Source organism: Anguilla anguilla, chromosome 1 (genome assembly GCF_013347855.1).
Source record: "Anguilla anguilla isolate fAngAng1 chromosome 1, fAngAng1.pri, whole genome shotgun sequence".
NCBI classification, from domain to species: Eukaryota; Metazoa; Chordata; class Actinopteri; order Anguilliformes; family Anguillidae; genus Anguilla; species Anguilla anguilla.
This window is the reverse complement of record NC_049201.1, coordinates 82,995,220-83,022,613: the sequence shown is the minus strand read 5'-3', so window position 1 is coordinate 83,022,613 and position 27,394 is coordinate 82,995,220. Positions and strand designations below refer to the sequence as shown.

Here is a 27,394-nt window from a genome sequence, read left to right as displayed (position 1 = left end):
CTCACTGTGTTAGATTTCATTTCAACCTTTACACCTGAGTGAGAAGAAGAAATACAATAACACAATATACTGAGTTATTCAACAAAATTGGTATTATATACATTCAATAGAGGTGACACTTTGATATAATACATTCATAAAGACATCATCATAACAACAGTGACAAAGCATTAGCAATATGATCATGATTTTCACAATAAATTTACAATTTTGAAATAATGTGCTTTGACCTTTGATCTCCCCGCTCATCATCACTCAAGATCAACCATAAATTGTGCCTCCCCATGGTGTGCTGTTTCTCTGTTGTGATTTAAAACAAATCCTTTCCTGTTTCCTGTTCTTAAACAGAATATTTTATTCCGCAGGAGTAGGATTGACCATAAATACAGACATGCATTCAGTACCGGCCCGAGGGTTTCGGGGGCCCTAAGAGCAATCCTGTCGACCTGGGCTCGGGGGGGGGGGGGGGGGGGGGGGGGGGAGGCGGCGGCGGCGTCCCTTTTTAATCTGTTGCCCGGGTTGGTGGGGGGTGGGGGTTGGGTGGGGGGGGCGTGGTTGCTTTGTAAAATCCGTCTTACATTACGTTGTTATGAAATATTCGGTTGTCATTCCGTTTTAAATTAATAACGCTGGTTTTGCGATAGGGGATGAATACTGCATGGGGGCCCCCTGGTGGCCACGGGGGCCCTAAGCAGCCGCTTAGTTCGCTTATGCCTCGGGCCGGCCCTGCATGCATTATTTCCCAGTAAAACAGAAGGTGGGCAGACACTCACATTTCACATTGACTGCAGGGGAAGTGACTCCTCCTGTAGCACAGGAGTAGAGATCTGTATCATCAGTGCTGGCTACATTGAGGGAGTATTTATACTCATAGGGCACAACTTCTCCATTCTTGTACCAGGTAAAGGTTGAGCTGCCACTCAAAGTGCAGGTGCTGCTACAGGTCAGTGTTACACTCTGTGCCTCATTCTCTGTCACTTTCACCTGAAGACCTGCACACAAGAATCAACATGATAAAAAGACCATTCTGTTTCTATTAGAAAATGATTAGGAGTATTGCCAGTTAATAGTATATAAAGCAAGTTTAGAATCACCTGTAACTGTCAATGAGACTCCAGGCTGACCAAAATATTTTCCATGTTGGCTGTCAGTCAGGAACCTGAAGCGATATATTGCTGAATCGCTTTCTTTCAGTTGGTTTATTCTGAAAGTGCAGTCACTGTTCTGATTCCCCAGGTACTCCACACGGTGAGTGTACTCTGAGTCCTGGGACAGGTCCTCAGGCCCCTGTGGCTCATTCCAGTGAATAAACCAGAATGTTTTCTGCACAGTGCAGTATGGGGGATATGAGTAAGTGCAGCGCATGTCTACTGAAGACCCCTTTAAGGCACAGATTCTCTCAGGGGTGTAAGTCACTCCCCATTCCCACTGGCACAGAACACCTGAAAAATACACACACACATACATACACACACACACACACACACACACATACATACACACATGCACACACAGACACACACACACACACATACACACGCACATACACACACACACACACGCATACACACAAATTTAAAACACAGATGTGTTGGCAACATGACAGATAAGGTATTCAATTGACAAAACTTTAAAACTACAGCACCTAACTTATATAGTACATCAATAATTGTACATGTGGAGCCCTGGATATGTTCTGGAGGCAGGGTGATATCTGTGGTTGGTTGTGTTGATATTATTTCGGACCTTCCCATATATATATAGTTGTTTTTTCAGTGATATAAGAATTTGCAGATTCAAATGAATTAACTGCATAATCTTTTATCTTTTGTGTCTGTTAGCTATTTCAATACTAACTGACATCAGTAGAAGGCAGTAGCTGCCAATAAATGTGAGATTCGCAGGTACAGGAAGTCTTGCTTAGTAGCTAGCTTTGTTAAAAAGTAGCATTGTGCCAAGCAAGTTATGAGCGAGTGTCTGCATTCACTGTAAGTTGAAAACTGTTATGTTTTGCTAACAGTGAAAATGAACTGCTTTTATCAAAATATGTGGCACCAAAATACTTTTTCGCCATTCTAAGAATGCAGCATGCACAGTCAACAGCTCCGATCATTTTGCAAAGCCACAGATATTTATATCATGCCTCTGTCTCAGTTTTAAAGCTGAGTGTGAAGAGGAACTTCTTATAAGTTCTCTCTTTTGCCCCTCTCTCTCCAGATGAGAAACGTTGCTCTACTTTAAACTAATCTACTGTAGAATATAATTTTATGGAAATTATATACATTCCTTGAAGCAATTTAAATGTATTCACTTTTGCTGCTGATTGAAATAATGAAGGGAGACTAATAAATAGGAACACATGCGGATAAATGCTGTATATGTTGAAGACTGAAACATCAGAACTACATTTGGAAAAAAAAACACAAACAATTTACCTGACACAGAGAGGACGATTACCAACAAGATTTTTAAGAGCATGGCTGCATCAGATTGAAATTTTTTATCCAAATACGCACATACAGGTCTTGATTATTATTTACACTGTAAAAATGAATGGCAGAAACAAACACTGTCAGAGTAATCTATTTATTCACAGAAATACTACACAAGACTAACAAATATTATGCAAGACTAATAAATACTACACAAGCGCACACAGTGAGTTAAGGTGCTGCTAATGTCCATACATTTCAGGCCTTTTACTTGAGGAATGTTATTTGTATTGAAGAAACAGCGATAATTTCTACCCAGAAAATACATTTTATTTTCATATTTGATTCCAGTTTTTTCTTCTTACACTTCAAAATACTGTGAGATAACTTTGACTAAATTAAATAATATGATAATACACTTACCAGGAGAAAATTCTGATCTGACCTCAGTGCTTTGATAATGTGTCATTAGTATTAAACACCCTTACAGACAGATCAGTGTGGCAGAATATGATCGCAAATACAATGCTTCACACTAAATATAAAAGTAGAATGTGTTACAGATCTGACTCACTTCCTGAAGGTCGTACACATTTTAGATTTTATCGGATACAAACGTTTGAATAAAATATACAGAGTCGTTTGCTTTGTGTCTGGACTGGACCAGTAGTGCCTTTTCAAAAAGACTGGGTAATTCTCATTTCTTTGCCCCCACTGTATTTTTGAAATTCAGATGTCAATAATCATGTTCATTTTTACATACTACGCTTATAAAATAAACAGAACTACTATGTTTACAAAACACAAACTGTTGCTAAGATCTGAGGCTTTGCCTATTCCAATACATCCATCAATCCATCCATTATCTATACCCGCTTATCCTGAGCTGGAGCTGGTGCTGGAGCCTATCCAAGCATGCATTGGGCAAGAGGCAGGAATACACTCTGGTCAGGCTGCCAATCTTTCGCAGGGAACACACACCATTCACTCACACATTCATACCTATGGGCAATTTAGAGTCTCCAATTGGCCTATTTGCATGTTTTTGGACCGTGGGAGGCAACCGGAGTACCCGGAGGTACATGCAAACTCCAGACAGAAAGGCCCCAAACCGAGATTCGAACCCAGTGCCTTCTTACTGTGAGGCGACAGTGCTATCCACTGCACCACCGTGCCACCCCTATTCCAATACATGTACAGTAGAGGTTAAAATAAAAGTGACTGTAAGAGGTGTGATAGGCATCAGGCACAGGTAAACAGGAGCCCTATACAAAATCCATTACCTAAACAAGATTATTTAAGTCAGTTTAGTAAAAGATCTTCCAAGAAATTGATCTGAAATGTACATACAGGACTTCTCTATTTTAGTAACCGCACCATCTACCGATAGATTGAATGTATTTCATCAATCTATCCCTCCTAGGTAAATGTTACTGCCATAAATAGCATGCTTTACCATTGCTACCATATGTAGATCAGTCATGTTTATGTTTCATGCATCGGATTTTTGACATGAAGCCAAAACATCAACAAAACGCTGCTGTAGCTTAGCCTATAACCTGCTTATTAACATAATGATTGCACACACTGTACTTTCACAGAAGATGAAAGGAGTGGACAGGCGTAGTTTTCGTATATTTGTGTATGGCAGCAGTGCAGTATGGTGGTTTGGGGGTCCAGAGTGTGACTCTGGGAGCTCTGAGGTTGCAGTTTCCATCCCCACCTGGAGCACTGCTCTGGTGCCTCAAAGCGGGTACTGTGAGGTATTGCAGGCATTTAGCAGACGCTCTTATCCAGAGCGACTTACACAACTTTTTACATAGCACTTTACATTGTAAAGTGCTATGTAATTTATACAGCTGGATATATACTGAAGCAATGCAGGTTAAGTACCTTGCTCAAGGGTACAACGGCAGTGTCCTTACCCGGGATTCGAACCTACGACCTTTCGGTTACAAGCGCAGTTCCTTACCCACTGTGCCACACTCCGTCCTCCAGGTGCCCCTGCTTGGCTCTTTTGTGCAGAGGAGTAGCGGGCACGGCTGTGGGTGAAGCTGCCTAATTTCAGACGAGTGCCACCCTGACCACAGACAGTGGAGGAAGTTAAAATGCCGCTCACTTCGTGCAGCCTGTTCTATTCTTTATTTTATTTCACATCTCAGTTCAGTGTCCGGTGGTGCAGCGCTGTTTCTGTGGTTGATGGTCATGCAACCTTTTAGAACTTTGGTTTTGCTTTGCCTGTTATACGGTCCTTCATGCACATAATTAGTTGCATTTCAATGCTGATATTTCATAAAGATGACTTTTACTACCTAAAACCTATTGCATAGTATTATTATAGTATCTTTCAAAGAGATGAACTTGATCTCCACGTGAACTAAATGGAATGCAGGCAAAACATGATGGCTATATAAAGAAAATAATGATAATATTATTCAGAACAGAGGTTTGAGGTTCACAGTGCTTTACGATGCTCAAATAAACCATAATACATTGATACACAAAATAAAACAATGTATGGAAAGAAAACAAATAAAATATGCATTCATTCAAATATCTAAATGTGAGGTGGTGGCACCTCTCTCTCTGATTTCTACGGGTTAATTGACCCTGACTGCATCGACTATAGGGGACTTAATAAAATCACGGTAAAAAACTGCTACCCCCTCCCCCTCATGGCCACAGCGTTTGAGCGCCTGCAGGGGGCATCCATCTTTACCAAGTTGAACCTCAGAAATGCCTACAACTTGGTACGTATACGTGAGGGGGATGAGTGGAAGACGGCATTCAACACCCCTAGGGGGCACTATGAATATCTGGTCAAGCCTTTCGGCCTTTCGAACTCTCCTTCGGTCTTTCAGGCGCTAGTAAATGACGCGCTCAGGGACATGCTGGAATTATTTGTTTACGTGTACCTGGATGACATCCTGATTTTTTCAAAAACCTATCAGGAGCATGTATCCCACGTCAAACTAGTACTGCACAGGTTGTTAGAACTCAAACTCTATGTCAAGGCAGAGAAATGCGTGTCAGCTTTTTGGGGTACATCGTGTCACAGGGCAGTGTGCAGATGGACCCCAGCAAGGTCAAGGCAATACTGGAGTGGCCTCGGCCTGACTCCATCAAACAGGTGCAGCGGTTTCTGGGCTTCGCAAATTTTTACCGGCGCTTCATTAGGGGGTTCAGCTCTGTCGCTGCCCCACTCTCAGCCTTGACTAAGGGTACCTCCCCCCGGTTCAGTTGGTACCCGCAGGCTGAAAAGGCCTTCATGGAGCTGAAACGGAGGTTCACTACCACGCCCATCCTCATTCACCCGGACCCCTCTCTGCCCTTCGTCATCGAGGTCGATGCTTCTGACGTAGGGGTTGGGGCGGTGTTATCCCAACGGTTTCCCCAGGACCAGAAACTTCACCCCTGCGCGTTCTTCTCACGGCGTCTCCTGCCCGCCGAGAGGAATTATGACGTTGGTAACAAGGAGCTCCTGGCGGTGAAGTTGGCCTTGGAAGAGTGGCGCCACTGGCTGGAGGGTGCTGAGCATCCATTTGTGGTCTGGACGGACCACAAAAATCTGACTTACATCCAGGAGGCCAAACGCCTGAACCCTCGCCAAGCTCGGTGGGCCCTCTTTTTCAATAGGTTCAACTTCAACCTATCCTACCGTCCAGGTTCGAAGAATCTGAAGCCAGACACACTTTCCCGTCGGTTTGACCGTTCGGACAGGGACAGATCTCCGGAGCCCATTATACCAGTCACCCGCATCCTCACCCCACTTACCTGGAGGGTGGAGGCAGTGGTTCGGGAGGCCCAGCAGCAGGAGCCTGACCCGGGAGGGGGGCCTCCAGGCCGTTGGTTCGTCCCTAATAGAGTGCGCTCGCAGGTTCTTCAGTGGGGTCACTCGTCCCGCCTTACAAACCATCTGGGGGTCCACCGCACTCTGGACTTTCTTAAGAGGAGGTTCTGGTGGCCCCGGATGGAGGGGGACGTGCGGGAGTTTGTGGCCGCTTGCACAGTTTGTGCCCGGAACAAGACATCACAACGTCCCCCTGCAGGTGTCCTCCGGCCTCTGCCTATCCCTCATCGCCCCTGGTCACATGTAGCCCTGGACTTTATCACCGGGTTACCCCTGTCAGATGGTTCCACCGCCATCATGGTTATAGTGGATCGATTCTCAAAAGCGGCTCACTTCGTTCCCCTCCCTAAGCTTCCCTCGGCCCGAGAGACTGCCCAGCTTGTTGTCCAGCATGTCTTTCGCCTCCACGGTCTACCCCAAGACATCGTGTCTGACCGTGGTCCACAGTTCTCTTCTCGCTTCTGGAAGGCATTTTGCTCTCTAGTGGACTCTGTCGGCCAGTCTGTCGTCAGGGTTCCATCCTGAGACCAACGGTCAGACTGAGCGCACCAATCAGACGCTGGAGAGAACGCTTCGGTGTCTGGTCTCTTCAAACCCGACTACCTGGAGCAGTCAACTTATCTGGGCAGAGTACCCGTACAACACCCTGCTGAATGCTTCGACCGGTCTCTCTCCTTTTGAGTGCCAGTACGGATATCAGCCGCCATTGTTCCCAGAACAGGAGAAAGATACGGAGGTGCCCTCGGCCGCACGTTTCATCCAGCGGTGTCGCGCCACTTGGAGGCGAGTTCGGGCATCTCTTCAGCGTGCGACAGCGCGACAGAAGCTTTATGCTGATCGACGTCGACGTCCGGCTCCGTCCTATCGGGTCGGCCAGAGGGTGTGGCTCTCCACGCGTGACCTCCCCTTGCGGGTTGAGTCCCGCAAATTAGCGCCGTGCTACATCGGTCCCTTCAAGATTTTTCGGAGAATTAATCCGGTCACGATCCGTCTCCTGCTTCCCCGGTCCATGAGGATTCACCCCACGTTCCATGTCTCACGCCTCAAACCAGTCCTCTCCAGCACGCTGGCACCAGCTGACAGGCCTCCGCCTCCCCCTAGGTTGGTCGGCAGTCAACCGGTCTACACTGTTCGGCGCATCCTGAACAGTCGTCGCGTGGGACGTGGGGTGCAGTACCTTGTGGACTGGGAGGGATACGGGCCGGAGGAACGCACCTGGGTCCCAGCTAGGGACATCTTGGACCCAGAGCTTATCCAGGAGTTCCGTCGGCGCCTCCCCGCGGGCTCAGCAGGAACGTCGGGTGCCGTCCCTTAGGGGAGGGGGTCCTGTGAGGTGGTGGCACCTCTCTCTCTGATTTCTGCGGGTTAATTGACCCTGACGAGGGGCAGGTGTGTGAGTACTATGGTGAGGTGAAGGCACCTCACAGGCATTTGTCTGAGCTAATTGTCCCTGATGAGGGTCAGGTGTAGGAAGCCTATATGTAGCCCCTGATTTCTGGGGTTCGGCGCAGACTCATTGTTTGTCAGACTCTTAGTGTGTAGGGGTGTGAGAATCGGCAGAAGTTACCGTGTTGATCCTATCTGCCAGATTTGATCACCGTTTAGTTTCTTCTCGAGTTGTTTATCTCTCTGCGCTGTGGAGGACATTTTGCCCTCGTCTCTTTAGTTTTCTTTTTGTTTTCTACCCGCCCGGCTGCGAATATCCTTTTTCTTTTGTAAGTGACCCCACTCTGTTTTTCTAGTGGGGGTTTTCTTTTTGGGCAGCTACGCTGCGGCGGTGTTTCATTTCTTTTAGTTTTCTGAGCCTGCTGACAGAAGTTTCAGTGAGTGGAGAGAGCGATTACTTCGCTCTTTATTATTTGGTTTTTCCCCTTCCCTTTCTATTGCTCAGCGATTTGGTGGTTATCCCTCCGGGTTAACTTTTAGATCCCCTCGGTCCGCAATTGCGTCCCACCCTCCTCAACCGTGACACTAAATCCAGACAGAAACTTAAATATGGTCTCAACACAACAAGGCAATGTAATATTAAGTACTAAAACACTTTTTTAAAAACATCAAGGACCTTACCTTTAAAAGTGACTTGAGTTTGGAGATTATAATCTGCACAGACTATAATACAATATTAAACTGTAATATCTTCAGACAGGGGTCTGGAGGACTATACAAAGGAGATGCGCACACACAGACACACACACACACACACACACACACACATTATTTCAAGAACAAAATTTAGTTTCACAAAAGTTTAAATGATGGCAAAATCTATCATTTTCTTCAGGAATAGAGCACACCAGTAAATGCAGTTCATTTACAGTTCTGCCCATGTCATGAAGCCAAAGAAATCTACTCTCCTCATGTTGCAGAGCTGAGCATAAACAGGAACTTCAGATCGATCCTATGCTCTACATTTCACAATCCTATGCTATACATTTCACAACCCTATGCTCTACATTTTACGGCAGATGTGTGGTAAAAACAAATGTAAAAAATTCTGCTCAGACTAGAACCTCTAAATCAAATTCAAATTCAAATTCAAAATAACTTTATTTATCTGTTAGGAACTACATTTGTGTAAAAGCGTCAGTGAATACACAACACATAACCGGACAAACAACAAACACAGATTCGACAACATACAAGTGTAGCTTATAACAGTTTAAGATGTCCGCCAGTAGGGCATCTAAACAACGCATGTGATCATGTGTGTAAGATTTAGATTCCCATTTCCTGTAACATGTCTTTAATTTTTTGCTTTCCCAGTCTAATGAGTTAAACAGGTTATGTGAAATCATAGTAATTGTAAATAGATTTTAGCTTCTGAAAGATATTGTAACCTCTGTAAACTGGCATTAATAAGCAGAACTGAAGTAACTAAATTTTTTTTACCTGAGGCAGAGAGAAGGGCTTACAAAAATACTGTTGAGTTTGTTTGGAGCATGGCTGCATCGGCCTGAACATATATATAAAAAACATAACTTATATTATTGCCTTTTGTTTTTTAAGCCATAACCAAAATTCCAAAAAAAAAATCATTAATAATCAGTGTTTAACAGATAACATGGAAAGCTATAAAATAAATAGTTTCTTTCTGTAAACAATGACCTTTTTCTATTTTTACTTTTTTTGATTCTTATTTTTTACATAATTTTAATTTTAAGAAAGCTAATTTACTGTTTTAACTAATGCTGTGCATGTTTTTTTTCCCCACTGCTTACATAGCCACCTTTCAGCAGTGAGAGAGACTGATCTCCATTAGGATCACTAGATTAGCACATAATAAAGCACTAATTGTAATCCGTAGATCAGAGAACAACAACACTGTACTTAAATTTCTCCACTGTTTAAAAAAAATGCAATAAATGTAAGCGTGCGAAAATCAAAGTTGTCTTCTCTCAACTTCTATCAAGGCACCCTATTGAATCGTATACATCATTTTACAGCTCAATGGAAAAATGTGTTAGCAGCCATTAAGAATAAAACAGGGCTACATCGTGCACTTACGCTGGTAGAGGAGGTGTGATCTTAACTGTTTTCAAACTGTCTGAAAGGGCCCTGCTGACAGGCTCATATTCCTGAACATGGCAGACTGACTGTGATGATTGCAAAGCTTAAAGCAGAATTGTTTGCATTTATTTATTGATTATTATTATTATTATTATTATTATTATTATTATTATTATTATTATCATTATTATTATTATTATTATTATCATTATTATTATTATTATTATTATCATTATTACATTTTTATTTAACCAGGAGTATCTCATTGAGATTAAAAATCTCTTTTTCAAGAGTGTCCTGGCCAAGACAGGCAGCAGCTCATGCAGTTTAACATGTTTGCAGAATGACAATATAAAATCAGATTATAGACAACAAAGATTATTTTACAAGAATGGAACTTCACTGTGTAATTTGAAATATTGGTACACAATAATGAATATAAAAACATTAAAGAGCTACATGAGAGTATCACAGCTGTGTAAAATATGTTAACAGTAGTTTAAAAGCCAGAACAAAGGAGGGAAACATGTTCCAATGCAAATGACAATATTTTGCTGCTGTAGCCCAGCCTATAACCCCCAGATCAACATAAAGATTGCACTTACTTTCCCAGAAGATATAAGGAGCGGACAGGTGTAGTTATCTTTGTGAAAGTATCACGCCTCTGGGGCCCCAAAGCGGGTATTGTGAGGTGCCCCTGCTTGGCTCTTTTGTGCAGAGGAGTAGCGGGCGCGGCTGTGGATGGAGCTGCCTAATTTCAGGCGAGAGCCACCCTGACCACAGACAGTTAAAGCGCTCCTCACTTCCTGCAGCCTGTTCTATTCTTTATTTTATTTCACACCTCAGTTCAGTTGGGGTGGAGCAGCGCTGTATCTCTGTTTGATGTTCATGTGACCTTTTAGATCTTTGGTTTAGCTTTGCCTGTTATACGGTCCTTCATGCACATAATTAGTTGCATTTCAATGCTTATACTTCATGAAGATGATTTTTACTACATACTGTCACGGTTGAGGAGGGTGGGACGCAATTGCGGACCGAGGGGATCTAAAAGTTAACCCTGAGGGATAACCACCAAATCGCTGAGCGATAGAAAGGGAAGGGGAAAAACCAAATAATAAAGAGCGAAGTAATCGCTCTCTCCACTCACTGAAACTTCTGTCAGCGGGCTCAGAAAACTAAAAGAAATTAAACACCGCCGCAGCATAGCTGCCCAAAAAGAAAACCCCCACTAGAAAAACAGAGTGGGATCACTTACAAAAGAAAAAGGATATTCGCAGCCCGGCGGGTAGAAAACAAAAAGAAAACTAAGAGACGAGGACAAAATGTCCTCCACAGCGCAGAGAGATAACCAACTCGAGAAGAAACTAAACGGTGATCAAATCAGGCAGATAGGATCAACACGGTAACTTCTGCCGATTCTCACACCCCTACACACTAAGAGTCTGACAAACAATGAGTCTGCGCTGAACCCCAGAAATCAGGGGCTACATATAGGCCTCCTACACCTGACCCTCATCAGGGACAATTAGCTCAGACAAATACCTGTGAGGTGCTATCACCTCACCGTAGTACTCATACACCTACCCCTCATCAGGGTCAATTAACTCGCAGAAATCAGAGAGAGAGGTGCCACCACCTCACACATACAGCTGATTGGATTATTGTATCTTTCACATTTCACAGAAATGAAATAGATGCCCACACGTAAATAAAATGGAATTTATGTGAATATTATTTTATTCATTTATTTATTTATTTATTTTTTTTTTGGGGGGGGGCGGGGGGGGGGGGGGGTTTGCAGGCAAACCATGCTGGCCATATAATGAAAATAATGATAATCTTTATCAAAACAGAGGTTCAAGGTTCACAGCGCTTTACAATGCTCAAATAAATCATAATATATTGATACACATAATAAAACAATGTTTGTAAAGAAACCATATAAAAAGATGCATTATTTCAAATAGCTAACCAGACAGAAAGTAAAAATGAGGTCAATACAACAAGGCAATGTAAAATGTCAAACTAAAACACTGTTTTAAAAGATTTTGGACCTTGCCTTTAAACGTGACTTGAGTTTGGAGATTATAATCTACATTAATCTGCATTATAATCTTCCCATTCAATGTGAGAGAGTACATGCGCATGTACATGAATTATGAGCGTGTGTATAAACCAAAAAGAAGCAAATAGCTTGCATTGTATATGAACTACAAACATGAAAATTTATGTCAAATACAAACATGTGTGCACAGAGTCACTGAGATGTGTTCCCATTGGGAAGGGATGAACAAGTTACCAGAGACCTCTAACATAAGTTTAATATGTCCCTGGTGCATCTGTTGAAGCTTTAGTTCGTCCATTTTAGTGGGATCTTAAATTTTAACAGTATTCTTAACTGTTCCATACGGGAACTGAGTTCACTTGGTCTCAAAATGAAAAGAGCCTCATATTGGTTGGGTGGGGGGGGGGGGGTTCAGGCAGGTGACTATAGCCTTCCCTGGACTCCAACCAAAACTGACCTTCATCCCTATTCATAGAGTTTTTTAGAGTAAGAGAACTGATCTCAGATCATGTTTCCTCTCTTCATATCCAAGCTTTATCCATAATGGCCTACAGACAAAACTGAACCTAGATCAGAACTATTCTCTGAGATGTTTTATGAACTGTAGAGTTGTGCTTGGAGGTTCTGGGCAAGTGAGTCATGCTTTCTAATCTGGATGATGGCTCCTGTGGTCTAGGCCATACACTGTAGTGAGTGATACTATGACTCAGATACTATGACTCCAGGGGTGAGAAAGTAAAGCCCTGCCATGTGTTTCTTCTGCCCACAAACTCAACCAGCTGATTTCACTAATCAGTTATTGCTCCTGGCTGAAGAGTTGTGCTAATGAGCAAATCCTGCTGATTGGAACAAAATATTTGGGGACGACTTTCTCTCTGCTCCGACTACCACAATAAGATTGCGTAGTTTATGGGATTATTCCTGTCATTCAAATGACATAGGCCTAGTCAGCAAATCCACAACTTAAAACATACAGTAACAGCATCTCAGAATCTTGAGATCAATGAACACATAAATGAATAATAAATTCTGGTCCTACCTTGCACTGTGACCAGCAGAGCAGAAGCATTCTGAGCTCCAAGACTGTTCTGTGCCTCACAGTAGTACTGTCCTCTGTTCCAGGATCCAAAGTTAGAAAAGTTCAAACTCTGTCCAGATCCTGCCTGCCAGACTCCAGTATCATTCTTCTTAAACCAGGTGTAGTTCTGCACTGGTGGGTTGGCATCACTGCTGCAGGTCAGAGTCACTGAACTCCCCTCCACTATTTCACCAGAGGGGCTCACTGATAATAAGATGCTCTTAGGAAGATCTGAAAGAGGAAATAACAGGTCCTGCAGTTTTATATAGATCTCACACTTACCTCAGTTAAAGTATGTTTCCTTTTCCTCAATGTTTCCAATGCGTCATTTTGCTTGACTGCTATTATTGCAATGACATCTTTCTTTCAATTTTTAGAATGAACTTAATCCAATATTGTTTCTAATCATAATAACTTCCATTTCCTAATCATTATCTGCAGTTTGCTCTTCTGCCCTGTTCTCATGTCTTTTATCGGTACATTAAAATACAACTGCATCATCGCTTTTTCAAAATGAGTAACAAATGACATCAGTAAAGTTAAATGTATGAGTTTGTCTTCAAATACTCACAGAGAGTCACTGCTGGGGATGGGAGATTCTCATGACTTCTCAGTGTAAAGGAGTAGCTGCCTGCATCTCCACTGCTGGCTTTGAACTGAAGGTAGTTATGATTTTGATATTTCTGTGTGGTGTAAGACAGAGATTGTCCATTCTTGAACCAGATGAATGTTTGGCTGCCAGTCAGGTCAGTGCAGGTGATTTTACAGGTTATTGTCACCCTCACTCCCCCTCTCTCCTTGTGTCAGATTTCATTTCAACCTTTACACCTGAGTGAGAAGAAGAAATACAATACCACAATATACTTTTATTCAACAAAATTCCACATTGTACAGCACCCACAATAAATGTATGAATGCATATTACTGTAAATGGTCCAGCTTTTCATTTCAATTAAAGATTGAAGTCAACTGAGACCCTAAAATCTCAATCTGTCTGATAATGGAATGCTTGTGCTCTGGATTGGCTGGCATAACGTGGTGAAAACATGCAGTCATTCCCCACTCTTTTAATTGTATTATCTCATAAAAAACACGTTTTCAATGCACAAAAATGCCAAGTTACTCACACATGCAAAGCACTGCCTATAACTCATTCATTCAAACTGGCTAAATCTAGGCCTACCATTAAAAGTATTGACATCAAAATGATGCCAAGTTACTGTACTACAAACTATATAGGATATCTTGCCTCACCGAAATTAAAGAAGGTGTATTCCAAAGCAATGCTACCCAATGTTATCTTAAAAAAGAAGGCACTTGACAATTCAGACATGCCTGCCCCTTTTTTGAACTGGCAATGGAGCATCTTACACCTTTGCACTATACAGCGATGAAAGATGTTGTGCTTGGACAGCATGGTTGGACAGACCAATCCTCTTTCTGGGATTTGTAAAATCCGTCTTACATTACGTTATGAAATATTGGGTTGTCATTCCGTTTTAAATAACTAACGCTGGTTTTGCGATAGGGGATGAATACCGCATGGGGGCCCCCTGGTGGCCACGGGGGCCCTAAGCAGCCGCTTAGTTCGCTTATGCCTCGGGCCGGCCCTGCATGCATTATTTCCCAGTAAAACAGATGGTGGGCAGACACTCACATTTCACATTGACTGCAGGGGAAGTGACTCCTGTAGCACAGGAGTAGAGATCTGTATCATCAGTGCTGGCTAAATTGATGGATTTTTTATTTTTATTGGACACAGCTTTTCCATTCTTGTTCCAGGTAAAGGTTGGGCTGCCACTCAAAGTGCAGGTGCTGCTACAGGTCAGTGTTACACTCTGTGCCTCATTCTCTGTCACTTTCACCTGAAGACCTGCACACAAGAATCAACATGATAAAAAGACCATTCTGTTTCTATTAGAAAATGATTAGAAGTACTGACAGTTAATAGTATATAAAACAAGTTTAGAATTACCTGTAACTGTCAATGAGACTCCAGGCTGACCAGTATATTTTCCACCATAACGGTCAGTCAGGAACCTGAAGCGATATATTGCTGAATCGCTTTCTTTCAGTTGCTTTATTCTAAAAGTGCAGTCACTGTTCTGATTCCTCAGGTACTCCACACGGTGAGAGTACTCTGGGTCCTGGGACAGGTCCTCAAGCTCCTGTGGCTTGTTCCAGTGAATAAACCAGAATGTTCTCTGCACTGTGTGAGATGTGGGATATGAGTAAGTGCAGCTCATGTCTACTGAAGACACCTTTAAGGCACAGATTGTAAGTCACTCCCCATCCACTCTGGCTCAGCACACCTGAAAAATATACAAACACACGCACACACACACATACACACACACGCACATACACACACGCATACACACGCAGACACACACATGCACATGTATACATACACACACACACACACACACATACACGCAAACACAAGTATACATACACACACACACACACATGTGCACACATATGCAAATGCACACACACACACACACACACACAGACACACACAAACACATCCACACACACATACACACGCAGACACACACATGCACATGTATACATACACACACACACACACACACACATACACACACACACACAAACACACTGCTCAGAAATCCTTTAAAACACAGATGTGTTGGCAACATGGCAGCTAAGGGATACAATTAACAAAACTTTAAAACAAGTGCACCTAACTTCTCCAAAACTATGGAACATCAATAATTATACTTGTATTTCAATACTAACTTATGTCAGTAGATTGCAGTAGCCTCCGATCAATGTGAGATTCGCAGGTACAGGAAGTCTTCTTTAGTAGCTAGCTTTGCTAGAATGTAGTAGCAAACCAAGCTAGATATGAGCGAGTGTCTGCGTATACCGTTGGCTGAAAACTGTTATGTTTTGCTTACAGTGAAAACAAACTGGTTTTAATTTAAACATGCCACAGATATTTATATCATACCTCTGTCTCAGTTTCAATGCTGAGTATGAAGAGGAACTTCATCTTATCAGTTTTATCTTATATCCCCTCTCTTCTCAGATGAGCGATGTTGCACTACTCTAAACTAATGTACTGTAGAACATTATTTTATATTAATTATTTACATTCTTTAATGCATTTTAACTGCATTCACTTTTGTTCCTTCTGATTGAGTTTATGAAGGGAGACTAATGAATAGTAACACATGCTGATAAATACTGTATATGTAGACTGAAACATCAGAACAACATTTGGAAAAAAAACATACAAACAATTTACCTGACGCAGAGAGAACGATTACCAACAAGGTATTGAAGAGCATGGCTGCATCAGATTGAAAATATTTATCCAAATACACATATACAGGTCTTGATTATTATTTACACTGTGAAAATGAACAGTAGAAATAGAGACTCTCAGAGTATTCTATTTATTAGCAAAAATACCAGACTAACAAATACTACACAAGAGCACACAGTGAGTTTGTGTTGCTAATGTCCCTAAATACTCCTTTTTTATGAAGAGCTCACACAGTCCAGACAGCAAAGACTCAGACAGGATGTTACTTGACAATTGATATTTGTATGGAAGAAACAACAATCATTTCTAGTCTGAAAATACATTTTATTTTTTGATTTATCCCAGTTCAATCTTCTTGCACCACAAAATATTGTGACGTAGTTTTGACTAAATGAAATAATATGATAATGCACTTACCAGGAGAGAGTTCTGATTTGGCCTCAGTGCTTTGCTAATGAGCCATTAGTATTAAACAGCCTTACAGACAGAGCAGTGTGGCTGAATGTGACTGCAAAGGAAGTGCTTCACACAAAATATAAAAGTAGAATGTGCTGTTGCAGAACTGACTCACTTCCCCTTTTTTCCTAAAAGTCATGCACATTTTAGATTTTATCAGATAAAAACGGTTGAAGAAAATGAACACAGTCGTTTGCTTTGTGTATGGATTGGACCAGTATTGCCTTTCAAAAAAGACTGGGTAATTCTCATTTCTCACGCCCCACTGTGTCGTTGAAATTGAGATAAATTTGTAACTATGTTTATGTTTGCATATTACGCTTATAAAATAAACATAACGATTATGTTTACAAAAATGATTCCAGATAGTAATCATTCTGACATAAATGGAGTAATGAAGTCAAACTTTGCATTTTTAAGTATTCCTGAATACACATGCCCTTGCAGACAGATATAATCACACACACACACACACACACTTTCATGTGCACGCATGCGCATAAATAAGCACATGTATGAATTTAGCAGAGACCTTTCTTCCATTCACAGATGTCAAAATAACAGCCATTGTTTCTGTTTTCAAAATATAGATATATCTCAGTACATCTGTATCTAGCAAAATGACCATTATATTCCTGAGATATAAAAAAGCAATAACGAATAAAAATATGCTTCCAGCTGCATGTGCATGACTGAACTGAAACATCTGTGACTGCATTGGCAAAGTGCACTAAAGCTACCAGCAGTAAGCTAGTTAGTTAACTAGTTATCTACTTGTTATCTGCTAATGCACAAACTGTTGCTAAGGCCTGAGGCTTGGCCTATTCCAGTACAGTATAATCAGTCTGTAAAATCAGCAGAGATTAATTTTAATGAGACTGTAAAAGGTGTGATAGGCATCAGGCACAGGTAAACACACATACTTCAGGAGCCCCATGCAAAATCCATTACCTAAACCAGATTATTTAATTCAGTTTAGTAAAAGATCTTGCAAGAAATCGATCTGAAACGCTCAGACAGGACTCATATACTGCAGTAATAGTGCCATCTACAGGCAGACAAAATGCGCTGCATTCATCTCTCCTCCTGAGGTTAATTTCACTGCCACAAACAGCAAGTGTGACCTACATGAATCTGGGTGTTACAGATTTTTCTTTTTTTTTTTCTTTTTTTTTATACAGTTTTTTTAAAGATATTATATATATATATATATATATATATATATATATATATATATATATATATATATATATAAAATATTAGCCATTTCTCATTTGGAAATCCTGCAGACCCTGTGAGATGTTTTTTTTTTTAAAGGTCAGAGGGTCAAAGGCCCATTTAGTGCTGTACCTGCACATGTTCTATTCCATCAACAGAACTCAGGGGGTAACACCTACAGTACATGGTCTACTCACAAAATTCTTCAAGCATATGTTTTTTTGTTTGTTTCATTGAATGATTGGTTAAAAAATGAATGGTACGCTCTAACGTTTCGTCATACAAAAACCAAAAAAAAAAAAAAAAAAAATTAACACTATGAATGTGAAGAACAAATTTAAATTATGTGAGTTTACACTCTACACAGGATCAGTTCAGTAATAAGCATAATATAATCACAAAATGTGCACAAGAATGTTTGTAATAGTAAATGTTATGCAAGTATTAATAAAAATTTTAAAAAATCTTTGAATTACATATAAAGCCCATTTCTCCAGTATATTTGGCCAACGAATACATTCAGCAATGATAATGGCTTTCAGTCACCAAAATCATGATAATACTTTGTGTACAAAATGAAGGCATGAGCTGATATGCATGCAAATTTTGATAGAATGCCAAAGGAATGATCCATTCTGAGCCACAGTCGTTCTGGTCATGTGACAAAGGCACAGTCATGTGACCTGAGTTCATGAGGCGAGTTTATGTTCACTGGTTTTAATAAATACTTTTAAATGTATCATCCAGTGAAGGAAATTTTTGGTTCATACCGCCTTACTTTGCAGACAATCTGCTGTTTAATGTTCAAGAAAAAAATCAGAAAATGCTCACACATTCAAAAGAAATGTCCAAATTTACACTGAATAACCAGCATTGGTCGACAGTTTATGAAGCAAGATATCTTCCTGGTTTATTTTCACATGTCCAGTTTTCGAAGTGTGCTGTAGAGAACACAGTCTTCCTTTACGGATGGGGCTGGTGACCTGCATGAAGAAAACAGCGCATTTAGACTCTATTAAAATCACAGAGATTCTCATTTTCATTTCAGTCAATCCTGCCTGAGCCTTTATCACATTTAGACACACCTTGCAACATGAAGCAGAAGCTTTAGCCACAGAACAGTTATATGGAATTTTGGAAAACATTACATCACTGTGATGTCATAGGCTGAGGTCACACAGCAGGGAGATGAAAAGAGAAGAAAGTTGACAAGCTGAACAAACCAAATGATGAATCTAGATCAGCGGAACATCCAGTCCTCGTATTACCACGTTCTTCTTTTTGACCAGGCAGAGAAGTTCTTAGCAAAGCAGCAGCGAGAGATTACAACATTTTAAAATACTTGAACAGGGTTTTGGGACTGCAGCAAACAAACAACCAAAATATAGAAATAGTGTGCATCAAGGCAACACCCGGTCCTGCAAACATATCAATATATAAACTGTTACAGATGTACTGCGAAGTATTGGAATCTCAGAAATGCACATTTGCATTTTTCTCTGTAATGCTCATTTGTATTTTGTGTCCAGGGTTTGATTTGTTGATGCTTACATGTCTAAGTGTTATAGATGTACGTTTTTTGGCTATCATTAATTTCTAATATTGTACACGCTGATGATAGAATCTAAATAATTATTTATGTTTTTTTCTAATATAAATCACATCACAACATCTCAGCTCTCCCCAGTGAGACACTCTGGTCTATTAATGAGTGAGAAGCTCTGGTCTATCCAGTGAGACACTCTGGTCTGTCCAGTGAGACACTCTGGTCTATCCAGTGAGACACTCTGGTCTGTCCAGTGAGACACTCTGGTCTATCCAGTGAGACACTCTGGTCTATCCAGTGAGACACTCTGGTCTGTCCAGTGAGACACTCTGGTTTATCCAGTGAGACACTCTGGTCTATCCAGTGAGACACTCTGGTCTATCCAGTGAGGGTCGTTCTCCTGCTGACTCCATAGAGGCCTCGTCTGGCTCCAGTCAGAGAGAGCAGCCTGTGATAAAAGCTGCTGGAGAGAGATAATAGACCTGACAGAGCGACAGTCAGCACAGGTAGTATAAAGGTGGGATATTCTCACCTGGGGGCAGCACTGGAGGGGCGGAACTGGATGCTGGCGTACTGAACACCCTCCTCACACTGGGGGAGTGGCTTTTGAACAGTGGAGGGTAGAAGCTCATCCTGGTTGTGGGTGTTAGCGGGCTGAACAGAGGCGTAGAGGGGAACTTCACCGTCGTCTCTGTCCGTACCCTGTGTTCCAGTGTGACTCATTGCCATCCCTGAGACGTTGCCAAAAATGGGGCTTTTATTCCCCTGCAGGGTAAAGAAAAGAGGCAGGAGAAGGATGGGAAAGTTCCACAGAAAGGTCCTGTTCATTTCAGTGAGCTCCTCAGAGCTGGAGTGAGCTACTCGCCCCCATTAACTCCAAAACATGCATTTAACCTGATATAAAAAAAAAATCAGCTAATGAATCAATGTTTCATTTTCAAATACATGCCATCAGCAGTTAAATATCAGCTGAACCAGACATTCAGATGTAACACACTTGACCAATTTTACAGTGGGTTTTCTTACAATCTTGAAAAGATTTCACACTGAAATACTCCATTCATTTCAAAGCATATATTTTCAATAACCAATAGCAATAAACCTTCATCACAACAATAATCTCTATTTATTCACTGAAATCAGGTGAATACAACACAAAGTGCAAGTCACTCTCCCTGCCTCTGTATGTAATGAACAGATTATTACAAGCACATAAGCAGTATTGTACTGTGTAGCATGTTACTGTCACATACTACAAACCCTTGAGAAACTGAAACTGTCCTTTACAGGGGAATACACATAATTAACTCTGGAAATATTTCCATTAAGCATGTCAATGCACCCAAGTGCAGAGTGCAAAAACACAAAACTCCAAAAATGGGGAAAACAAAAGACTTTAATGGAATCAACGGGGGAACAAAGGGAACCGAAAGCCTCGCAGGGCGGTTTAACAAACGAAGAGAATCCTCAAAAACACGGGAAAACAAAAATACAAAAATCCCAAAAACGTAGGGAAACAGAGCAGGCAAACACGCAGGCAACAGGTAGGCAAAGAACACGCACGCAGGTAACAAAACCACAAACAGGTAACAAAACCACAAGAAGGGAAGAGGGGGGAATTAAGTAGAACGACGCAGACGAGACACAGGAGGGCACAATGAACAATCAAGCCACAGAGAGGGAAGGGAACACGAGACAAAACGCAACTAATAATGGGATAATTGGAAACAATAAAGCAATTAACAGGACACAAAGCAGAGGTGCCGCCATCTGGCGGCCCAACCAGGAATGACAGGGGGGAGACACAGACCCCTGACAGTCAACACACTGAAAAATGACACAGAGAAGATCATAACATCTGTACATAATCTAATAAACCTTCAAGGCCATATGGCACACACTGCTATGCTTTCTACCTATTTGTAAGAAAGGTGCTATATAAAGAAATAAATCATGTCTTATGATTACTGTTATGAAGCATTATGAGTGTTAAACAGTCTTCATAACTCTATTTATACTCTAATTATACTGTATTATGAGCAGACTATAAGGCATTATAAGTAGTATATAATGGATTACAGACAGGCATCATAGAAAGTGTTATTGAATTTCAGTTTTTGCTTAAACAATGTATATAAATAAAAGTATTACATCCATAGATAAATACATGTATGCGCATACGCAGACTGATTTCATTATCTCACCTGCCTGTCCTCTTCTGTCTCATTTGTTGATTTTCTCCTCCTGATTATTCAGAAAAAAATAATAAAAATAAAAAGTAAATCTATATTCAGACAAATCTTTAAACAGCCCCCTCTTGTATAAACAGCATTTTTCTTTTGTTTGAATGATGTGTATTGCTGAGGCAATAGTGCCCGTGTATGAGTATATTTTTTATTATTCAGATGTCATTTGGTTACAGGAAATGAGCCTGAGTTATGAGAGGCTTCTTCCTGCTCAGTAAATGTAGTTCAGCTTTATTCAAACGAACACCGACTGCAGCTCAAGGGCAAATTGATGTGTTTGTCAAGACTTCATCATGGCCTGCAGCTGTCCACATGATTCATATTAAGAACAAGCTTATCATACAGGTTTGTTAAACTTATTGAGACACTAAAATGCATCAGTCAGGGTTCATGAAAAGTTCTCATCGAAATAAAACAAAATGACTAATAATGCAGTGGTCTAAGCACTACTCAGGCATTAGAGGGGGGATATGGCATCAGCATGATGTAACGCAGTTAGTGCACAGCAACAACATTTTACAGAGATGTGCGTTTGTTTTAAACTGTGAGTCTAATCAGAAATGATTTACATTTGAGTGACTACAAGCCGACTCATTTTCAGCCACCTACCTCACGCACACAACACCCAGAAACACAAGAGCCAAAATGGCAGCCACTCCCACAGCTGTAGCCGCGATCAGTGGCTGACCTCCTAAGCAAAGTCAGAGAGATGTACCCATGTCAGATATGATATAGCAGTGTTCATTTGACAGCCGCACCAATGGCTGTAAGGTGAAAGTTTATAAATGCATAAATATACCCATCTGTGCTTATCTTTACTAGAACTTACTGTACATCTGAATTTTAAGCAACATGGGCATGGTGACACTTTTTGTGACACTGCACTATCATCTCTTGTGATCCATTTCAGATCGTAGCCTCTGTATCATGATCAGCATTGCTTTGTAGCCTAAGGATCATAATCAGTATCACGTAAAATATTGTATCAAATATGTTCTGGTCCTACCTTGCACTGTGACCTGTAGAGCAGACTGCACATCAAGATGTTTAGGAGGAGATCTCTTCCTCCCAATCGCATTCCCTGCCTCACAGATGTATTCTCCTGCATCCTGCAGTGTGATGTTTTTAATGGTATAACTGTCCTCTGGTCCTCCTGTCTCTGAGGATACAGCTCTATTATTCTTATACCAGGTGTATTTCTGCACTGGTGGGTTGGCAGCGCTGCTGCAGGTCAGAGTCACTGAACTGCCCTCCACTATTTCACCAGAGGGGCTCGCTGATACTGAGACGTTCTTCGGAGGATCTAAAAGAAAAAATAACAGGTACTGCAGTTTTAAATAAAAATCACACTGAGGTGTTCTTGGGAGCATTTAAAATCATGAGAAAAATGCGCTCAATTCCATATAATTTCTCACTCACTGTGTTGCATCTCAAAACACTAGCAGAGACATTTATTTCAAAGTAATGTTTATAATGGAGCTGAAATCTTACAATGTGATGTGGAGGGGTGGTGTGGTTTAGGGCGCCATTTGCAGGTGGAGTGGGAGCAGTATAGCTGGCTATCAACCACGCCTGTTTGCAATTACAATTGATTGCTAATTGTTTATATGCTCTGCCTGCAGTGAGACCGGGGTGCTGGAATGAGAGACGCACGCGGGAGTGGCATGCCATCTAATCCCCGTCCTTATCGTCTGTGTTTTGTTTTGTTTTTGTTTCCGTGTTTTTGGTATCGAGCGCACAATAAAGTCTGGGTGCCTCTAACAACGACGGATTGTGTGGTTTGTGGGGAAAAGGACTGCAGAACCTGTTACAGTAAATATCCCAGTATATTATGCTTTGTTACAAAATGAACTGGATATACTGTAGCTTTCTATGATAGTCGGAAAATGACACAGCAGAATCAAGTTTTCAAAAGTGACAGCAGTATTTAGATATGTCGTTTTAGCATGTTAATTTTTTAAAAGTTGAACAGCAGCATCTGGTATCTTATTTGCCCTTTGCAAACTCAAAGTGACTACACGTTTTACCTAAGAAATGTCAGTATGATCAGACTCATCACTGTAGGATAATGTAATTATATCTGATTTCTCCTCTACTGGCCAGTGTGACTGCTTTACTCAGTGTCTTACTTCTGTGAAGTTACCCAAAGACACTCAGGAGATACTGACTCTCTGCTCTGTGTGTCTGAAGCTGAGATGCACTGAAATACTCACACTGCACATCAAGACTTTTAGGAGGAGATCGTTCTGTCCCAATCCCATTCTCTGCCTCACAGTAGTATTCTCCTGCATCCTGCAGTGTTATGCTTTTAATGGTGTAACTGGATCCTCTCCATGATGATTCAGCTCTATTATTCTTAACCCAGGTGTATTTCTGCACTGCTGGGTTGGCATTGCTGCTGCAGGTCAGAGTCACTGAACTGCCCTCCACTATTTCGCCAGAGGGACTCACTGATACTGAGACGATCTTCGGAGGATCTGAAAGAGAAAATAACAGGTCTTGCAGTTTTAAACAAAAGTCACACAGAGGTATTCTTGGGAGCATCTAAAGTCATTAGAAAAATGTGCTCAATTCCATATAATTTCTCACTCACTGTGTTGTGTCTCAAAACACTAGTAGAGACATTTATTTCAAAGTAATGTTTATAATGGAGCTGGAATCTCACAATGTGATGTGGAGGGGTGGTGTGGTTAGGGCGCCATCTGCAGGCAGAGTGGGAGCAGTATAGCTGGCTAACAACCACGCCTGTTTGCAGTTACAATTGATTGGTAATAGTTTATATGCTCTGCCTGCAGTGAGACCGGGGTGCTGGAATGAGAGACGCATGTGGGAGCGGCATGCCATCTAATCCCCGTCCTTATCGTCTGTGTTTTGTTTTGTTTTTGTTTCCGTGTTTTTGGTATCGAGCGCACAATAAAGTCTGGGTGCCTCTAACAACGACGGATTGTGTGGTTTGTGGGGAAAAGGACTGCAGAACCTGTTACAGTAAATATCCCAGTATATCATGCTTTGTTACAAAATGAACTGGATATACTGTAGCTTTTTATGGTAGTTGGAAAATGACACAGCAGAATCAAGTTTTCAAAAGTGACAGCAGTATTTAGATATGTCGTTTTAGCATGTTAATTTTTTAAAAGTTGAACAGCAGCATCTGGTATCTTATTTGCCCTTTGCAAACTCAAAATGACTACACGTTTTACCTAAGAAATGTCAGTATGATCAGGCTCATCACTGTATGATAATGTAATTATATCTGATTTCTCCTCCACTGGCCAGTGTGACTGCTTTACTCAGTGTCTTACTGCTGTGAAGTTACCCAAAGACTGTCAGGTGATACTGACTCTCTGCTCTGTGTGTCTGAAGTTGAGATGCACTGAAATACTCACACTGCACATCAAGACGTTTAGGAGGAGAGATCTTTCTCCCAATTCCATTCTCTGCCTCACAGTAGTATTCTCCTGCATCCTGCAGTGTGATGCTTTTAGTGGTATAACTCCTGTCTGATCCTCCCCATGGGGATACTACTCTATTTTTCTTATACCAGATGTATCTCTGCACTGGTGGGTTGGCATCACTGCTGCAGGTCAGAGTCACTGAACTGCCCTCCACTATTTCACCAGAGGGGCTCACTGATACTGAGACGCTCTTCGGAGAATCTGAAAGAGAAAATAACAGGTATTGCAGTTTTATATAGATGTCACACTGAGGGGTGACATCTATATAAATATACTGATGTACTGTTACTGAGATGCTCTTGGGAGAATCTGAAGGAGGGAACAATGGTTTGTAGTTTCATGTGGAATTTAAACCTGACTCAGGCATACTGTATGGAGTGTTTTCCCATCATTGCATTATGGCATGTTTTCAGGTATTGAAGTTTCATGCAGTGCTATAATGACAGAACATTTACATGCAGCATAGTATAATCTGTACAATTTAGCTGAAAATTTTAATTGAAAACTTTCAATACTGTGAGGTTTGAAGAAGTTTGGCCTATGGTACTCACATCTCACATTAAGAGCCACTGCAGGGGACTGAAGCTCATAGCCTTTCACAGCACAGGAGTATCTGCCTGCATCTTCACTGCTGGCTGTGAACTGGTGATTCTGACCAGTGAAGGACAGAGGAGATCCGTCCCTGTACCAGATGAAGGCTGGGCTGCCAGTCAGAGTGCAGGTGGTCCAGCAGGTCAGTCTCACACTCTGTCCCTCTGTGACTGTGTGAGGATTCACCATCACCTGTAGACCTGCAAATAGCAAATTAAACCTGTAAAAAAGCATCTCACCCTTCCTCACTCTTCCAGTTGTACTTGTAGGAGGAGAATATTCCAGTTCATAGTACATAAAGCAAGTTTAGAATTACCTGTAACTGTCAATGAGACTCCAGGTTGACCAGTAAATGTTTCACCATAATGGCCGGTCAGGAACCTGAAGTGATATATTGCTGAATCAGTTTCTCTCAGTTGCTTTATTCTAAAGGTGCAGTCACTGTTCTTATGCCCCAGGTACTCCACACGGTGAGAATACTCTGGGTCCTTGGACAGGTCTTCACCCTCCTGTTTACTCTTCCAGTCATAAATAACCCAGAATGTTTTCTGCACTGTGTGAGATGTGGGATATGAGTAAGTGCAGCTCATGTCTACTGAAGACCCCTTTAAGGCACAGATTCTCTCAGGGGTGTAATTCACTCCCCATCCCCACTGGCTCAGAACACCTGAAAAACACACACACACATACATACACACATGCACACGCAGACATACACACACACATACACACACACCCAGACACACACACACACACACACACACACACACACACACACAAATTTAAAACACAGATGTGTTGGCAACATGACAGATAAGGTATTCAATTTACAAAACTTTAAAACTACTGCACCAAACTTATACAGTACATCAATAATTGTACATGTGAAGCCCTGGATATGTTCGGGAGGTAGGGTGATGTCTGTGGTTGGTTTTGTTGATATTATTTTGGACCTTCCCACAATATGTTGTTTTTTCAGTGATATACGAATTTGCAGATTCAAACAAATTAACTGCATAATCATTTGTCCCTCTGTCAGCTATTTCAATACTAACTGACGTCAGTAGATGGCAGTAGCCGCCAATAAATGTGAGATTTGCAGGTACAGGAAGTCTTGCTTAGTAGCAAGCTGTGCTAGAAAGCAGCATTATGCTTGCAGTGAAAATGAACTGTTTTTATTAAATATATGGGGACCAAAATACTTGTGTCACCATTCTAAGAATGCAACATGCACAATCAACAGATCTGATCATTTAGTAAAGCCACAGATATTTATATCATGCCTCTGTCTCAGTTTCAATGCTGAGTGTGAAGAGGAACTTCATCTTATCAGTTCTCTCTTTTTTCCCCTCTCTTGAGATGAGCGATGTTGCAGTACTCTAAACTAATGTACTGTAGAACATTATTTTATTTGAATTATATACATTTATATATACATTTTCTAATGCGATTTAAATGCATTCACTTTTGTTGCTTCTGATTGAATTAATGAAGGGAGACTTATGAACAGAAACACATGCAGATAAATACTGTATATGTAGACTGAAACATCAGAACTAAAAAAAATACAAACATTTTACCTGACACGGAGAGGACGATTACCAACAAGGTATATGGCTGCATCAGATTGATAATATTCATCCAAATACACATAT

General features: G+C 41.3%; 4 protein-coding genes across 7 annotated transcripts in view; all 4 read right to left on the bottom strand.

Annotated features, from left to right (window-relative positions):
• The window catches only part of LOC118232142 (basement membrane-specific heparan sulfate proteoglycan core protein-like), a 1,449,502-nt gene that overhangs the window by 1,168,487 nt on the left and 253,621 nt on the right, over window positions 1-27,394 (bottom strand). The window lies entirely within an intron of this gene.
• The window catches only part of LOC118232256, a 333,592-nt gene that overhangs the window by 171,278 nt on the left and 134,920 nt on the right, over window positions 1-27,394 (bottom strand). The gene's annotated exons all lie outside the window — the stretch shown is intronic.
• The window catches only part of LOC118232213 (B-cell receptor CD22-like), a 109,329-nt gene that overhangs the window by 1,868 nt on the left and 80,067 nt on the right, over window positions 1-27,394 (bottom strand). Inside the window, exons 3-6 of the mRNA XM_035426980.1 lie at window positions 8,350-8,440; window positions 2,436-2,541; window positions 1,095-1,442; window positions 774-992 (exon numbers count right to left, since the gene is read on the bottom strand). Of these exons, the coding sequence (XP_035282871.1) occupies window positions 774-992; window positions 1,095-1,442; window positions 2,436-2,478 (610 nt within the window). The 5' untranslated portion in view covers window positions 2,479-2,541; window positions 8,350-8,440. The remainder of the gene's footprint in view (window positions 1-773; window positions 993-1,094; window positions 1,443-2,435; window positions 2,542-8,349; window positions 8,441-27,394) is intronic.
• Window positions 17,957-27,394, bottom strand: part of LOC118232187 (B-cell receptor CD22-like) — a 28,098-nt gene continuing 18,660 nt past the window's right edge. For 2 of the 4 annotated variants that reach the window (XM_035426936.1, XM_035426953.1), the window contains exons 5-7: window positions 21,652-21,691; window positions 19,980-20,212; window positions 17,957-18,884 (exon numbers count right to left, since the gene is read on the bottom strand). In XM_035426936.1, coding sequence (XP_035282827.1) covers window positions 18,818-18,884; window positions 19,980-20,212; window positions 21,652-21,691 — 340 coding nt within the window. In that variant the 3' untranslated portion in view covers window positions 17,957-18,817. Of the gene's footprint in view, window positions 18,885-19,979; window positions 20,213-21,651; window positions 21,692-22,302; window positions 22,385-22,699; window positions 22,997-27,394 lie in introns of all 4 variants that reach the window. The other 2 variants (XM_035426927.1, XM_035426944.1) reach the window with 2 other exon arrangements.